Genomic DNA, 17,480 nt, shown 5'->3' with positions numbered 1-17,480 from the left:
TGGCAACACCAGATCCTTAACCCACCGTGCCACAGTGGGAACTCCTGTCCAAACATGCATTGGGCAGAAGTTGGGGTAGGTGCCTCAATAATGATATTATAATAATAGTAACAATATAAGAATAACAAGAGCTGATGTTTATGGGGGTCCAAGAACTGTACGCTACCCTCATGACCCCCTCCCCAACCCCTCCAAATTCCCTGTGCTAGGGTTCTAGAGGAAACAACCAAGGTCATGCTAAGCTGGAGCCATTTGACTAAAGTCACAGACTCTGAAACAGAGCAGGATACAAGACCCAGATGTCCCACACTCAAGTGAGCCCTGACCCCTTGCCAGGCCCAGGGAGGAGGACACCAGGGTGTTCCAGAAATCTTTACCTGAGCTTAATGTTGAGTAGCTTGGCATGCCTGTGCCCAGAGACTACCTGATCTTGCTAACAAGAGTCGGGTGAAAGGGAAACGGAACAGAGGCCCAGAGCAGGGACAGACAGACAGACGCAGGGCCGCGAGACTGGTTCAGGCTAGAGCTGGACTTCCTGACTTTGAATCTCAGCTCTGCCCCTTGTTAGCTCTGTGTCCCCAGTAAAGTTACTCAACCTCTCTGTGCCTCTACTTCCTATCTGTCAAATGGGAATAATCATAGGACCTACCTGTCAGGGTTGTTACGAGGATTTCCTAATTCGGCAAAGGCTTCCAAGCTCTCGCTGGCACGGGGGCCCCGGGGGTGGCGGAGGCATAGAGCCTGAACCGTGACAGGGGAGGCAGCATGTCTGGGTCCAGGTCTGGGGCTGTGGCCCTTCCCGCTCCATTCCTTACCCCCAGCGGGGCACCACGGGAGGCAGGGAGATCCCAGAGCCGCTGGGGATCCTCCCAGGAACGCTGCACCCGCCGCAGGGGGGCCCAGAGCTGATGGAATCCACCGCCGCCTGGGCCTCGGCACTGGCAGCAGACCCTGGGTCTGAGGAGGGCACTGGGGCGGAAGCATTTTAATGTTTTAAAAATACATAATCTGGGATGAGATGGTCATTCACATGACCTTTGTCCGTTCTTGCCCGGAGCACTAAAGCAAGAGTTAATAAATACTGGAGGAAACGGAAGGCCCGGCAGAGGCTCTGAGAAAAGAGCTCTCTCTCCTGATTGGGGAGCTTTATGCCCTGCGGGGCCTTGTGTCCCATTTGACCGAGACACCCTGCATTCCCTCTGCTAATGGCAGCCTGTTTTCTGTTCAAATGTCCTAATCTGGATGCTAAGTCAGAAAAGTCGGTAATGGCCTGGAGGACTACCCTGAAACCCAGCGCTGTTTTCTACAACAGCTGTGGAAGCTTGGGCCCAAACTACCCTAAACCGAAGTGGAATGCAGCCCATCAACATCAGCACCACCTGGAACCTTGTTAGAAATGCCCATTCCCAGGCCCATCCTAGCCAATAGAATCAGCACCACTGGGGTGGGGGTGGGTTGTGGGGGGACACAGCCTTCTGCTTCACAAGCCCCCAGGCATTTCAGGAAAGATGTGTGACGTGCAGGGAGGTAGGATGGGTCCCCACCTTGGCCCCAGGTCTTGGCCTCATCTCCTGGAAATGGAACACAGCGGCCTGTGCCCCATCCACAGCTCAGGATCGGTGTGAAAATTGGTTATGATGCAACAGGTGAGAATACTTCAAAAGTCTAAGTGCCTCACCGATGATTTTTTTTTTTTTTCTTTTTAGGGCCACACCCATGGCATATGGAGTTTCCCAGGTTAGGGGTCCAATCAGAGCAACAGCTGCCAGCCTACACACACAGCCACAGCCACATGGGATCTGAGCTGTTTCTGTGACCTACATGACAGTACATGGCAACACTGATCCTTAACCCACTGAGTCAGGCCAGGGATCAAACCCACGTCCTCATAGATACTAGTCGAATTCATTTCCACTTCACCACAATGAGAACACCTCGCCAGTGATATCAATGCTACCTGCCAACTGCTTCCCCCGCCCCACCCCCACCCCATTCCTGATCGAAGCAGGGCCAAGAGCAGTGGTCGGTAAGTCAAGTATTCACTTTGGAACCTTGTACCACTGAGTGCAGAACTGATGAGTGGAAGTGGGCTTTCTTCTGGAAAGAAGACTGTTCAGAGCCCCACCCCCTACCCCGGTGACACCTGTAACCCCACCTGACAACCGTGGCCCATGACCCTGCTCAGGGCAGCAGCAGGACTTCCAGCAGCCCTGCCATGAGAGCAGGTGGTAGCAGCAGGGGTCAGTGACCCGAACATAGAAAGTGCACAGCCAGTGCCGGCTGAGAGCAGTGTGTCCCCTGGGGGTTTTCCACCCTTGCTAATGAGTAATGACCCACGGCCCACAGCTCTGTGGAGGGGTTGGGGGGGTGACTCACTCCCTCGGCAGCAGGACGCCAGGCCACCCCGATTATGTCACTCACCAACTCTCCCCACACCTCCGCAGGGTAAACCATCTGACTCTGGTTTATCCCCAAGGACAGAGGCCAGAAGTGCTGGGACTGACCTGAGGGGCTGAGGGGGACAACTGTGTTTTGAATCCAGGCATTTGTGACCTGGATCATCTGAGCTCACATATCAAATGGGTAGGAGGCAGTGGGCCCCAGGAGAAAGGGTACTCATGGTTACCAGGTGTTAGAACAGGACAGAAGACTCAAAAATCAAAGCAAGGAGTTCCCTGGTGGCCTAGTGGTTAAAGATCTGGCATTATCACTGCTGTGACACAGGTTTGATCCTTGGCCTGAGAACTTCCCCATGCCATGGATGTGGCCAAAGAAAAGTAATCAAAGTAAGGCTGCAAAGAGACAGTGGGTATCCTTGTGTCAAGAACCAGTCCCCCCAGCCCAGTCTCATCCTAGAACCGTGACAGGGGAATGCTACCCCTGCAGGCTGACCTGCCCAGCTCAAGTGCTCGTCCCATGTCATGGGATCAATTATCTACAAGGTGTGGTGACAAAAAAGACCACTCTGATGCAGGAAACTCAATTAAGTCTCATTTATTCTAGGGCAAACTCAAAAGGGTTTTTTTTTGTTTGTTTTCTTTTTTAGCAAATCCTAGCACATTATTAACAAAAAAAAAAAAAAAATCTGTACATTTGCCATGATACACTTGAAAGTGAAACAAATAAGATATAAATACAGATATGGATGTAACATGAAAAGCCCCAAAAAAACAAAAACCAAAAACCCAACCTGGGGGTGTGGGGACCATGCGTGTGGACACAGTGCCGACAAAACTATTTTGGTGGCTGATATTTTTCAGAGCATTTTTTTTTTTCGTTTCCAAATATCATTGTGAGCAAAGTCTCAGTGGGATTCTACAAAGTTCTTATTTGCTGCTCTTTAATGTGTCGTCTTAGGCTTGATAAATAACGAGCGGCAGGGAAAGAAAAAGGTCTAGAGAGGAACCAGGGCAACCCCATTGCAGTCGGGGCAGCACCTGGTCCCGGGAGGCTGTGGCCAGGGAGGGCAGGAGCCAGACCGCGGGGCCCCAGCTGTGTCAGTGGGCTTGTCGGGGTCTGAACGGTCAGGTGAAAGGGGGAGGCAGGATTCTGGGCGCTGTATTCTGTTGTTCATCCAAACAGGAGGCCTGCAGGGAGTCGGTGGCAAGGCAGGGTATTGTCCGGAGGGAGCGGCCCCTCCCCAGGAGGTGGCGGCGTGCAGGTGTCCTCAGAGGCCCAGGGACCCGGGTGGTGGCTGCCCTTGCCGGGAGATCCAGGTTGAACAGGTGCCGGGAAAGGCAAGCCCTTTGTGAGCACTGGGAGGACTTGGGCACCCAGGAACCCAAGGAGAAGGGCCTTTCTAAGGCGCCCAGCAAGAAGGAACTCATAAATAACCCAGCAGGAAGCCAGTTTCTGCAACAGAGGAGTCATCAAAAGACACTGACTCATCTGTAGAGTGTGAAAAGGAAATCCCATTAGTGACAGATAAACAGACAAACGGTCGTTATCAATGGAAGTAAGGCCTGGTCCCGCTCTGTTCTGAGCCAAAAAGAAATCGATAATGTTCAACCACTTAAAACACACCCTTGAAGTTCCCTCACAGCAGCAGTGGGGTAGTGCGACAGGTACAAGACCCACCCTACACACATACAGACACACACGCAGTGAAGGCACCCTGGCCTCCCTGTTCCTGGACCTCCATTGTCAGTGCCTATTTCCAAATAAAATACCTAAAATAAATTCTGAACGAAAACAAGTCATGTTTTGTTACAGAGTCTCCCCCAAGTTCCACCAGCAAGGCTGGAGGGTCCGCGTGGCTCCATGGGGAGAACCACGCAGACTTTGCCTCGGGATGCGGCAGCCACGGGCTCTGCACCTGAGCCATGAATGCCTCACTGACAAGAACAGGCACAGGAAAATGAATTGGATCAACCTCCACATGGAAAGACGGACTATCAGCTCAATTTAGAGGATCTAAAATAGAACAGTGAGAGACGTCTTCATGACCGCATTAGGAATTTCCAATTTTTACTCGAAACTTAACCAACCAGACTCTAAATCTACAGCTGCTTTTCTTGAGGCCATGAAATCCTCAAGAAAAAACTTGAAAAGGGTACATTCCTCACTGAAGAAAAGGAAATAGACTCTAAAATTGTGTTTCAAATTCTGTTTTCCTGCCATTTGCTACACACAATTTTTTCCCCCTTAAACAAAAGACTGTTTCAAACAGATGATCAAGGAAGTACTTCAGTCCATCGCATTTTTAAAAATGGTTCTGCTCTCTCTAGACTTTTCTTTGCTCCCAATCCCAAATTAAACACAAAATTGCGATGGCAGAGCTGCCATTTACCTGAATAGATTCACTGAGAACATGTGAGAATGGAGCAAAGGCTGGGGAGGGAAACCGGATGGCACTGAGTCTGAAGCACAAGCCAGGGGTTCGGGAGAAGCAGGTTCCCCTGGATCTCAGCAGCAGGGCAAACAACCTGCCTGCACCCTCAGTGCTTCATGAAGCACACACTGACCAATGCCATCAATTCACCTTGATTGCTACGTTTGGATCTACCCTTGAAGCAGCCTCTCCTGCAGCAGCTCTGGGCTTGGGGGTATTCCGAGGGCCTGGCAAGCGGGGTGGGCGGGCAGCCTCCAGTCTAGGGACTTACTCTAAGCAAAACGCCACCGTCCAATAAAAGGCCATCTTCAGGCTTGCCTCCTCCCATTTTCTTGCCAAGACTTGATTCATATTCATAGTAACTCACAAAATACAGCTGAAAACATACGAAACCCTTTCACGGTGTCAGCTTTGTCCCACACGGGCCAGTCTCAGAAAGAGAAATACACATTAACACACCCTCCTCAAATCTGTTATTACTGAAGAGAAAATGCTACTTTCTACCACACATCGGCTAGGGAACTCTGACTGTGAACAACGGCACCCCCCACGCACGGTTCTGTGAGCTCAGCAGGCTGGACGAGACGGCTTGGAGTATGGCTCTTCTTTCGTATTTCTTTTGTTTTGCTTTGTATGAAGATGTGACACAGGCCTTGCTTCCTTTACATTCAATACCAGTATGATTCTACACAAAAGCTGGAAGGGATCAAAATACTGATTGTAATAAATATTTGCGGGCCTCCTGGTACTGACTGGGCAGCCAATAGGGGGAAGGGACAAGGTCTCTGAGAGGCACCACCGATTGCTTCCAGGGCTACAGAGAGACTGGCGCTGCCATTAGCTGTGTGTGGAGACGTCGGAGGAGGAGCTGCTGTTGCTGTTCGTGGTCTGGGCCCTCTTTATATATAAGTTGAGTAGCTTCATCTGCAAAGAGAAGACACAAATGGATGAGCAGAAAATGGAAAAGGAAACCCAGGTGACGATAAGAAAACAGCACGTCCTTCAGAGGAGGAAATTCACAACACAGCCATTTACTCGGTGCCTCCCACTCACCCAACCCCTCTGACCGGGACCAGGGCCACTGAGGTTGATAGGTCAGGCCACAGGAGGGATGTGTGTTGCCACCAGGCTCACAAGGGGCAGATCCACACGCTTCAGGGGCAACAGCAGGCAGTGGTTCCTCTTGAGATGGCAAGACCCAGATTCTATCAGGATAAAGAAGCTAAGCCAAGGGAGCTCCCTGGTAGTCTAGTGGTTAATATTCAGCACTTTCACTATTGGGGTTCAATTCCTGGTCTGGGAACCGAGATCCCATGTCAAGATGCTGCACGCCACAGCCAAAAAAAGAAGCTAAGCCAAGGTCAGCGGTCAGGTTTTCTAACCTTTGCACCTTTGCTGAAGCTGCTCCCTCCCTTGTCTGCTCAAGTCTGCCTACTGACACAGCCTGGACAAAGCACAGGGCACCCCAGGCCCCCTTCAGCCCACCTCCCCGCCTCGGGCTGCTCTCCTGCCTTCCAATCCTGGGTCTCGTGCTGCAAGGTGTGGTGGACCTGATCTTTCCAGCAAGGCTCGACCCCAGAGGCCAGACACTGCGTCACTGAACAATGTGGCCTTGGATGGGCCTGGTGCTTCACGATGAAACGGCTTTCGTGTCTGAAATCTCATCTGCTTCTACCTTAAGCCCCTTGGACCCTTCGAAATGCGTAAAACAGCATGTAATGTGGTAGGTTCCTTAATATTTGTTGAATGTGACTAAGTTAATATGCTACATCAATACGCGCCTGGCCATATTAAGAATAAAAAGGAAGTGGTTTTGTAGAAGCAGAATGCCCATAAGAAATCTACGTAACATCCAATTTGTAAGAATAAGGGAATTATGAAACATTTACTATCCACAGCTCTTTACCTGCCTCCTCTCAGCAGGCCATAAAGCTGAGACTGATATAAGGCAGCCACAGGGCGCAAGGCTGGGCAAGGGTGGCCTCCAGGCTGCACAAAGAGGTGCTCAGAGCAGAGTGTGCTGCTCAGGAACACGGCACCTGGACAACCAGAGGCAAGAGGCCAGCACCCATCCAGGGTTCCTCTGGAGGCAGGGTGGCCCTGACCCCCGCCAAGGCCGTCACAGACAAGGAGACTGGACACACAGCTGTGCTGAGGGTTCTGCACTGAACACCCTGCAGTTTGCTGCTTTCACTAAACAGCCCACCTGGGTCTCCCGAGGCCAGTACCGCAGCTGTCAACTCCTCAGCTGCCGTGGGGCACGTTGTGAACTTACACAACATGACAGCTTGTTGTTCATTCCACACCTCAAAATCTTAAACCTTTTAATGTGATAGTCTGTGTGGTGATGAAAGCGCCATCATTTTCCACAAGGTTTTTTTGTTTTTGTTTTTTAAATGCTCTAAGGCTCAGTAGGATGTGACCAGGGCCAACCAGGTTTAAGGCGAACTGTGGCACATTTGACAAAGCACTGGCCTGAGGTGCAGCGGATCCAGCAGAGTTCTGGAACCAGCTCCAACACACTAACTAGCTGTGTGACCTCAGGCAAACATTTCTTGAGCCCCAACCTTCCCATCATGTTCAAGGTGCCTTCTTAGCTCCTTCCTCAGAAAATGTGTCCTTGGAGTTCTTATTGTGCTCAGCGGGTTAAGGACCTGATGTTGTCTCTGTGAGGATGTGGGTTCAACCCCTGGCCTCACTCAGTGGGTTAAGGATCTGGCATTGCTGCAGGTGCTGCTCTGATTCGACCCTAGCCTGGGAACTTCCATAAGCTGCAGCCGAGGCTTAACGAGGAAATGTGTCTGCTGAACACCCTGCTCCTACTCCTCCCAAGTTGCTCGCGCTATTCCTACCTGCAGCCCACTCCTTCTCTCCCTACACAGCCTCCTGTCCTGCCAAGGCCAGCCCGGTTCAGTCCCGCCTCCCCTAAGAAGTCTCTTCCTTTCCTCTTGCCCCACATTGGGCCCATTACCCAACCATCAATCAGAGCCCGTCCCTCTGCATCTGCTGGTCACTCCTGGCTGCTGTACAAGTTTCCTCATGGGTTAGTCTTATCTGTCCCCCAGCTGTGTCTTTCAGGGCACTTGCCTTACTTAGCGTAGTGCAGTGAGGACAGCAGGGCCCTAATACATACTTGTTGAATCACAGAGCTTTTCAAGAAGAGAAAAATGATCTAAAAACAGGACAGTTATAGCTATGAAAGACTGGTTAAAAATGAGTTGCTAAGCATTGTTAATAGTTACTTGTAATGCAGTACCTCTACTGTAAACACCTAGTCCAGTCTAGAACAGAGTAGTAAAGTACAAGAAAAGACAACAGAAATAGATTGAGTAATATGTATGTGTTCAACGGTTTACAAGCTTTATGCCGATTATCATATTTAAGCCTCACAACAATTTTTTGAGGTTGGTAGAACAGGTTCACCTATTTTATAAGTGAAAAAGCCAGGGCTCAGAAAAAGCCATTACTCAATAAAGTGGTATAAATTCAAATGAGAGCTTTACAATTTTAGGATGTCAAATGTAATCCACAAAGAAAACAGCTATAGATTATACACAAAAGGAAGTGAGAAGGAAATTAAAACTTTCCAGTACAAAAAGCAAACACACACAAAAGAAAAGAGTAATGTAGAAAATGAAGGGCCATGGAGTTCCTGTTGTGGCGCAGTGCTTAACAAATCTGACTAGGAACCATGAGGTTGCAGGTTCAATCCCTGGCCTTGCTCAGTGGGTTGACGATCCGGCGTTGCCGTGAGCTATGGTGTAGGCTGCAGACGCGGCTTGGATCTGGTGTTGCTGTGGCTTTGGCGTACGCCGGTGGCTATAGCTCTGATTCAACTCCTAGCCTGGGAACCTCCATATGCCACGAGAGTGGCCCAAGAAAATGGCGAAAATGGCAAAAAGACAAAAAAAAAAAAAGAAAAGAAAAGAAAATGAAGGGCCAAAAAGCTATAAGAATATAGGGAAAAAATACCAAAATGATAGAAGTCTCTGCTTGTTAGAAATTACTTTAAATGTGAATGAGTTAAATTCTCCAATCAAAAGACAGAGATTGGCAAAATGGATTTAAAAAAACCCCACAATTTAACTGTATGTTGTCTACAAAAGACGCACTTTAGATCCAAAGACACAAATAAGTTGAAAGTGAAAGGATGGAAAAGGATATTCCATGCAAATAGTAACTAAGAATTCAAGGAAGCTATACTAATATCAGAAAAAATAAGAGTTCAAATCAAAATCAGTTACAAGAAATCAAAAGAACATTATATATTAATAAAAGGTCAATATAGCAAAAACTTAAAACATTTATAATTGCACATCTAAGAAAATACATGAATAAAAAATTAACAGCATTGAAAGGAGAAAAAATTAATAATAATAATTTTAACATCCACTGTGGAGGCCTTGAACAACACAATAAATCAACTAGATCCAAAAGACATATGCAGAACCCGCTACCCAAGAATAAATGGGACCTTCCCAAGATAGACTATATGTTAGGCCATAATAGTCTTGATAAATTTAAAAAGATAAATATCATATAAAGTAGCTTCTCTAACCATAATCAGATGAAGTCAGAAACCAGTAACAAAAAGAAAACTGAAAAAGTCACAAATTTGTGGAAACTGAACAATACACTTTTAAATGGCCAATAGATTACAAAAGTAATCAAAAGGAAATTATAAAATATTTTGAGAAAGATAAAAATAAAAATACAACATACTAAAACTTATGGGATGCAGTGAAAGCAGTGCAAAGAGGGACATTCATAGCTATAAGATGCTTATATTAAAAATGAAGATTACATACCAACCTAACCTTTTTTTTTTTTTTTTTTTTAGCTTTTTAGGGTCACAGGTGCAGCATATGGAAGTTCCCTGGTTAGGGGTTGAATCAGAGCTGGAACTGCAGGCCTGCACCACAGCCACAGCAACATGGGATCCAAGCCATGTCTGTGATTTACACCACAGCTCATGGCAATGCTGGATCCTTAACCCACTGAGCAAGGTCAGGGTTGAACCCAAATCCTCACGGATACTAGTCAGGCTTGTTACCACTAAGCCGTAACAGGAACTTCCATGTACCAACCTATCTTTACATCTTAAGGAACTAGAAAAAGAATAAATTAAACCTCAAGCTAGCAGAAGGAAGAAAATAATAAAGATTAGAGATAAACGAAACAGACAAAAAAGAGATAAGTTAACAATACCAAAAATTGGTTCTTTGAAAAAAAACCCTAACAAAATTGACAAATTTAGCTAAGTTAACTAACGGAAACTTAGGGGACACTATGAATGACTCTAGAGAAATCAAAAAGATTATAAGAGAATATTATGAGCAACTGTAAACCAACAAATAAGATGATAGCAATGAATTGGACAAATTCCTAGAAACATAAAATCCACCAAGTCTGAATCATGAAGAGAAAAATCTGAACTGACCTATAACTAATAAAGAAAGGGACTGAATTTCTATTGAAGTAATCAAAAATCTCCTGACAAAGAAAAGCCCCAGATCAGATGGCTTCACTGGTAAATTCTACCAAGTATATAAAGAACCAACACAATCCTCAATTTTTTTCCAGAAAACTGAAGAGGAAGGAAAACTTCTGAGTTCAGGCTGTAAGGTCAGCACTGTCCTGTTATCAAAGCCAGATGAAAACATTACAAGAAAAGAAAACTCTAGATCCATATCCCTCATGGGCAGTGATGCAAAAATTCTCAAGAAAAGACCAGCAAACCAGATTCAACAGAAATATTAAGAGGCTTCTACACTATGACCAAGTGGGATTTATTCCTGAAATACAAGGATGGTCAACATAGAAAAATTGATACATATACCACATTAACAGAATGAAGGGGGGTGGACAGAAAAACGAAGGATCATCTCAAATGATGTAGAAAAAGTATTTGACAAAATTCAATACCTTTCATGATAAAAATACTCAACAAACAAGGGATGGAAGGAAACTACAGAGCATACTGTTTTATTGTCCTTCACTTTATTGTACTTCACAGATAGAATATTATTATACAAACTGAAGCCCCCAGTCTCTCTCCCTGTCCTTGCACCTCCTTATTCCCTGAGACACAACACTACTGAAATTAGGCCAATTAATAACCCTCCAATGGCCTCTAAGTATGCAAATGAAATAGCTGCTCTTTTCTTACTTTAAATCAAAAGCTAGAAATGATTAAGCTTAGTGAGGAAGGCATGTTTAAAGTTGAGACCAGCCAAGATGCTAGGCTTATGCCAAACAGTTAGGTGAGTTGTGAATGCAAAGGAAAAGTTATTGAAAGAAAGTGAAAGTGCTAATCCAGTGAACTCATGAATAGAAGGAAAGTAACACAGCCTACTGTGGATAATGGAGAAAGTCTGAGTGGTCTGTACAGAAGAGACAACCAGCCACAGCATCCCCTAAGTCAAAACCTAATACAGAGCAGAGAACTAATTCTCTTTAATTCTAGGAAGGCTGAAAGAGGTAAGGAAGCTGCACGAAAAAAGTGTGAAGCTAGCAGAGGTTGGTTCATGAGGTTTAAGGGAAAAAGCCATCTCCATAACATAAAAGTGCAGTGAGGGAGTTCCCGTCGTGGCTCAGAGCTTAACGAATCCGACTAGGAACCATGAGGTTGCGGGTTGTGTCCCTGGCCTTGCTCAGTGGGTTGACGATCCGGCGTTGCCGTGAGCTGTGGTGTAGGTTGCAGACGCGGCTTGGATCCTGCATTGCTGTGGCTCTGGCGTAGGCCAGTGGCTACAGCTCCGATTGGACCCCTAACCTGGGAATTTCCAAATGCAGTGGGAGCAGCCCAAGAGATGACAAAAAGACCAAAAAAAAAAAAAAAGTGCAGTGAGGCAGTAAGTGTTGACGTGGAAGCTCAAGCAAGTTATCCATAATACCTAGTTAAGATCGTTCATGAAGGTGGCTACACTGCAGATCAGATTATCAAAGTAAACAAAACAGTCCTCTATTGGAAGAAGCTGCCATCTAGGACTTTCACAGCTAGAGAGGAGAAGTCAATGCCTGACTTCAAAGCTTCAAAGGACAGGCCGACTCTCTTGTTAGGGGATGATGCAACTGGTGACGTGAAGTTGAAGCCAGTGTTCATTTATCATTCTGAAAATCCAAGGGCTCTTAAGAATGATGCTCAGCCTACTCTGCCTGTGCTCGGTAAATGTAACAACAAAGCCTAGATGACAGCACATCTGTTTACAACACGGTTTACTGAATATGTTAGGCCCACTGTTGAGACCTTCTGCCCAGAAAAAAAGATTCTTTCAAAATATGACTGCTCGTTGACAAAGCAACAAGAGCTCTGATGAAGATGTACAATGAGACGGTTGTTTTCATGCCTGTTGACACAATGACTGTTCTGTAGCCCACAGATCAAGGAGTAATTTCAAGTTTTATTATGTAAGAAATACATTTTGTAAGGTGATGGTTGCCATAGATAATGATTCCCCTGATGGATCTGGGAAAAGTCCATTGAAAACCTTCTGGAAAGGATTCATGATTCTAGATGTCAGAATAACATCCGTGATTCATAGGAAGAGATCAAGATATCAACATAACAGTCGGGGTTGATTCCACCCCTCAAGGATGACTATGAGGGGTTCAAGCCTTTAGTGGAGGAAGTCACCACAGATGTGGCAGAAACATTAGAAATGGAGTCTGAAGATGGGACTGAATTGCTGCCACCTTCTGCTAAAACTTCAATGGATGAGAAGTTGCAAAGAAAAACTGGCTTGAGCAAAGAAAGTGGTTTCTTGGGATGGAATCTACTCCTGGTGAAGATGCTGTGAAGATTGTTGAAATGACAACAAAGGATTGAGACTATTCTATAAACTTAGTGGGTACCACAGAGGCAGGGTTTGAGAGGACTGACACCGATTTTGAAAGGAGGTCTACTGTGGGTAAAAAGCTATCAAACAGCACTGCATGCTACAGAGAAATCATTCATGAAAGGAATTCAATTGATGCAGCAAAGTTCACTGTCGTCTTATTTTAGGAAATTGCCACAGTCACCCCAACCTTCAGCAACCACCACTCTGATCAGCCAGCAACCATCAACATCAAGGCAAGACCTTTATCAGCTCAGATGATGATAGCATTTTTTAGTAATATAGTATTTTAAAGTATGTACAGGGTTTTTTTTCCAGACATAATCCTATTGCACACTTAATAGACTACAGTATAGTACAGACTTAACTTTTATATGCACTAGGAAACCAAAACTAGTGTGACTTGCTTTACTGCGATATTTGCTTTATTGCAAAGGTCTGCAATCGAATCCACACAATCTGAGACTGCCTGTACCTCAAAGTATCATTGCATGCTACACTCAATGATAAAAGACTGAAATCTTATCCCTTAAGATGAGGAATGAGGCAAGAAGGCCTACTTTCACCATTTAATATAGTATAAGTTTCAGCCAGAGGAATAAGGCAGGACAAGAAATAAAAGGCATTCACATTGGAAAGGAAGAAGCAAAATTATCTTTGTTCTTAGATAATATACAGTTGACATTTGAACAACACAGGTTTGACCTGTGCAGGTCCATGTATACATGGATTTATTTTTTTCAATAAACAGAGCACAATACAATCTGTGGTCAGCTGGCTTCTAGTCATGTCTCACAGGTTCCTTCCCTGGCCCCGCATCAGGGCTTTCTCTGCAGAACCTGATGACATGAAGCCACTTAATTTAAGTAGTGGAAGGGGGTTCTGATAGGCCTGGTGACACAAAGAAACAGGAGACTACAGCTTCACTCTCTTTTTCTAACTTAGCACATATGCCATAGGGCCAGCTCCCTTACTCGGGAGAGTTAGAAGGTACCAGAAAGCAGAGGTCTGGCTGATGTTATTTACAAGTCTAACTGCCTTCGTGAATACTGTCTTTTAGGCCCTCGCTACTGCCAGGAAGGGTCTACAGATCCCGGATGAGGCACGCTGCTGTGACTCTCATGTTCTGCAGATGTGGTTCGGGGAGGGACTGGCCAGGAGCCAAGGCAGGAGTCGAGGAAGAGAGAGCAAGAGGCAGTCAGGTGACAGTCATTTACCCACGCCTGCCTCACACATCTGCCCACCCAGAAGCTGGCATCTGTCTGCATGAGGCAAGCATCCTCCACGCCCTAAGGGATCTTGTCCCCGTGTGCAACACTGACTGAGGCAGGTGCTCTGGGATGTCCAGGTGGCGTCAAGGATGTCACCCCCATCAGCGTCAGCAGCACTGGGGGTTCGAGCCTTGCTCTGGGCGAAGGCGAGCAGAGCCTCCTTGGCTGGGACCCTGTGAGTTCACCGACTTGTCACAGGAACAGCTCTACTCCAGATGCAACAAGGCTTCGCCTGCTCATCCTTCTTTCATAAGGAGGGAGGTCAGGCGCACCCAGCTTCCTGACTCTTGAAGGAAGGGTGCCTGTGAACTTCACGTTGACACCCTTTCCCGGCAGCAGCCTCTGGAGCCGCCACCTCTCCCGCCAGACCTCTCAGGTTCCCTGCTTTCTCCTGGGGGAATCACCAGATTTGAGTTTATTTTTGTTTTTTTTTTTTAAAGAAATTATATTTTGTCACTTTATTTTTAAAATTTTTGGCCACGCTCAAGGCATACAGAAGTTCCTGGGCCAGGAATCAAACCCACGCCACAGTGGTGACAGTGCTGGATCCTTAACCCGCTGTACCACCAGGGACCTCCTTGAGTTTTTTTTTAAACCAACAGCCACTCTTACCTTTAAGGAGTCACGAGTCCTTCTGTCCCATTTTCTGCCCCTGACTCTAGGATCCTCTGAAAGGAATATGAGATCCAGCCCAGGAAGTAGGAAACCTGGCTTCCAGACATGCCCTTGGGCAGGGTCAATGCAGGACCACGGTCCTCATCCCCCAGGGACACTGTGATGTCTACACGCAGAGCAGAGGACGCGAGTCAGCTGGCAGGCAGCCTGCATCCGCCCCACAGGCCAGCCCAGCCCTGTGTTAAATTCGCAGGTAAACATCCCTAGTGTTTTGGTGGGAAAAAACAAGCTGGTTCTAAACAGTCATCTTTCTTTTCGGAATAAACTCAAAGTTCAAAGCTATCATTTCAAAAACAGGAGTGACGGTGGACTGTGCTGTACCTTAGGGACTGCACTGCGGCCGGTCATCGCACCTTCAGAGAAAAGCCTTGGGAGAAGGCAGGCCCAGCAGGGCAGCCACAGGCCCAGTGGGGCGGGTGCATGTCGATGTAACCCTGACCTACCTTGCTCCCTGTGAGCTGTGCCAGGTGAGGCTTCAACTCTTCTCCGATTACGGAATAAATTGCCACCAAGCAAAACACACTGGCCTTGCGCACACTGCTCTCCGTGTTGTCGTAACCCTGCAGTCAGAGGGACAGAGAAAGGAAACAAGATCAAAGCTTTGCCTCACAGCCAGCGTTTCATCAACATTCCACAAATGTCCTCACGGTTCGACCCTGGGCTTGTCACAAACGGCCCAGGGACACCTGAGCTCTGCCGTGAGCCCGGGGGCCACGCAGGATGGTGCCCAGGGAGCCGGTCCTGGGGGGAGGTGGGAGGCACACAGAGCGCCAGCCCAGAAATGCTGTGAGAACAGAACAAGAAAAGGAAACTAATGGGGAAAATAAGCTGCTTCTTTCCTACTTCTCGCGAAGGTAAAGCAAGCCTCACAGGGGAAAATCCCTTTAAGGAAATGAGAACTAGGCCGCTCACTCTCCAGGGCAGACCTCTCCTCCACCTAGACCCAGGCTGCGGGACCACCCAGCTCCATCTCCCTCCTCACCTGGACCACACCTGCCCACGCTGCCCTCCAGCCCACACCCTGGTGGGACTGCCTGCTGGTCTCCAAAGAACCAGGCCTTTACTCTTTCCCTCTAGCTGGAATAACCCAGTCCTCAGCTCCACAAATTTCCAAGGCACATGCTCGGCCCCCAGCAGCATTTATTAAACACAAAGCCGATGTGTCTGCTCCTCCAACTGAAGTCTCTCTCAGGCCCACCTCTAAACCACCTCCCTTACGAGCCCTTTCCTCTCCAACCTCGTGCCCAGGGTGCCCCCATCCCCAGTGGTTTGTACTGGGTCCCACAGCCAGCTGAGAACTCCCGGAGGATGTGTCCCAATAGTGGGAAACATCGCATCTTCCAGAGTCTATTTTATCCAATGCTTCACGCTTACAGGGGTTTCAAAGATACTTGGTGGGTGGATGAGGGCAAGGACCACTGTTGGATTTTATGCTCCACGGCCCGATTCACCAGGGCGCGGCCTACAGCTGTGCAGTAAAGGGTTGTTGAAGGGATGAATGACAACAAAAAGACATCAAAAGATGCTCACCAGGAACGGAAAGTTCCTTCTGTGAGCCTCAGGCCTGGGCTGCGGGAAGACCTTCCTGTGAGTTCAGGGGTGGGGGGGCTACAAGGCAGAGAGGGTGCAAGGGGTCCCAGCCACACAGCCTTACCGCCCACCCAGCTTGTCCTACCCTTGGAGCTCCCTCGTCCCTCCACCTGAGCAGCCAGGCCACTGCCAGGGGCCCACCTGCAGCAGGCCCGGGATGATGTCGGCGAGAAGCTGCAGCAAGGACTCCTTGGCGATCCTCTCCACGACTTTGGTCTGCATCTTGATGGCGGCCAGGTTGATGGGGTAGTCGGCCGTCTGGATGATGGGACACAGCACTTTGATGCACTGCTCCGGGTGGATGGAACTGGCCAGCGTGGACGCAGCCTCCTCCGCGGCCCTCACCACCTGAAACACAGTCCCCACGTGGTTGAGCGTCACAATCGACGGGAGGGACCAGAGGGCATCTCTGCCTGACTGCAGAAGCCAGGGGACAGGCCACTGGCCGCTAAGTGGTGGCTGCTGCTCCCCCTGGCTGCTTCCGTGAAAACGCAGGCAGAGTGGTCTGGAGGGGCTACAGGGACGGAGGACGTGAGGAGGAGGGTGCAAGCCTCAGAGAAGAGCTTCTGCAGAGAGCCCGCCCTCGCCCTCCGCTCCAAGAGGCAGCAGCATCCCTGGCTCTTGTCAAATGTGATGCCCCAGGTCTCCCTGAGACCTGTGGAATCAGACTGCAGTAGCAGTGGCGCCTGCGGCTGCTTCAGGAAGGCTAGGAGTGCCCCACATCCATGAACAACTGGGAGCCCCAGGCAACCAGGTGTGACAGACACCAGGCCCGCACTCCTAGGACAGAAGCTCAGAAGGAACAAGAATGACCTCAATACTTAAGGCTGGTTCAGGAAGAACCTCTGGATGTGCCTTCCTGAGGGGCTCTGTTGGTAGTTACTGCTGGAGACTACCTCACCTACACTTGGGAGGGATTGCATGAAAGGCCAAAGGAACAGCTTCCGGCTTCTGAAGAGATCCAGATGCACCAGGGACACTGAGTACATGTCCCAGGGGTCCCCAGATGGGCTATGAGGCCCCCAGTGACAAAGGTGGGAGCTAAGGCTAAGCCCAGTGAGGGAGAAAGAACACAGCCTTGGGCTGTGCTGGAGGCCATTCACCAGCACCAGACCCCATGTCCCCATCTGTGAGGTCTCACATAGACCACCTGATGGCTGGTACCAGGACGTGCTGGGTCCTCATGACAGCCACCACCCTTCACAGCACAGGAGCACTCGTATGACATAAACAGCTATGATGACAAGGAGGCATAAACAGGCATGTGTTTTCTCA

At 48.1% G+C, this 17,480-nt stretch overlaps 1 protein-coding gene across 20 annotated transcripts in view; it reads right to left on the bottom strand.

Moving 5' to 3' along the window:
- Window positions 1-2,978: 2,978 nt before the first annotated feature.
- The window catches only part of CLASP1 (cytoplasmic linker associated protein 1), a 262,487-nt gene continuing 247,985 nt past the window's right edge, over window positions 2,979-17,480 (bottom strand). For all 20 annotated transcript variants that reach the window (XM_047772150.1, XM_047772154.1, XM_047772155.1 and 17 more), the window contains 3 exons: window positions 16,347-16,553; window positions 15,059-15,175; window positions 2,979-5,755 (listed from right to left, as the gene is read on the bottom strand). In XM_047772150.1, the coding sequence (XP_047628106.1) occupies window positions 5,669-5,755; window positions 15,059-15,175; window positions 16,347-16,553 (411 nt within the window). In that variant the 3' untranslated portion in view covers window positions 2,979-5,668. The remainder of the gene's footprint in view (window positions 5,756-15,058; window positions 15,176-16,346; window positions 16,554-17,480) is intronic.

Source organism: Phacochoerus africanus, chromosome 3, assembly GCF_016906955.1.
Source record: "Phacochoerus africanus isolate WHEZ1 chromosome 3, ROS_Pafr_v1, whole genome shotgun sequence".
NCBI classification, from domain to species: domain Eukaryota; kingdom Metazoa; phylum Chordata; class Mammalia; order Artiodactyla; family Suidae; genus Phacochoerus; species Phacochoerus africanus.
This window is presented reverse-complemented; position numbering and strand designations above follow the sequence as displayed.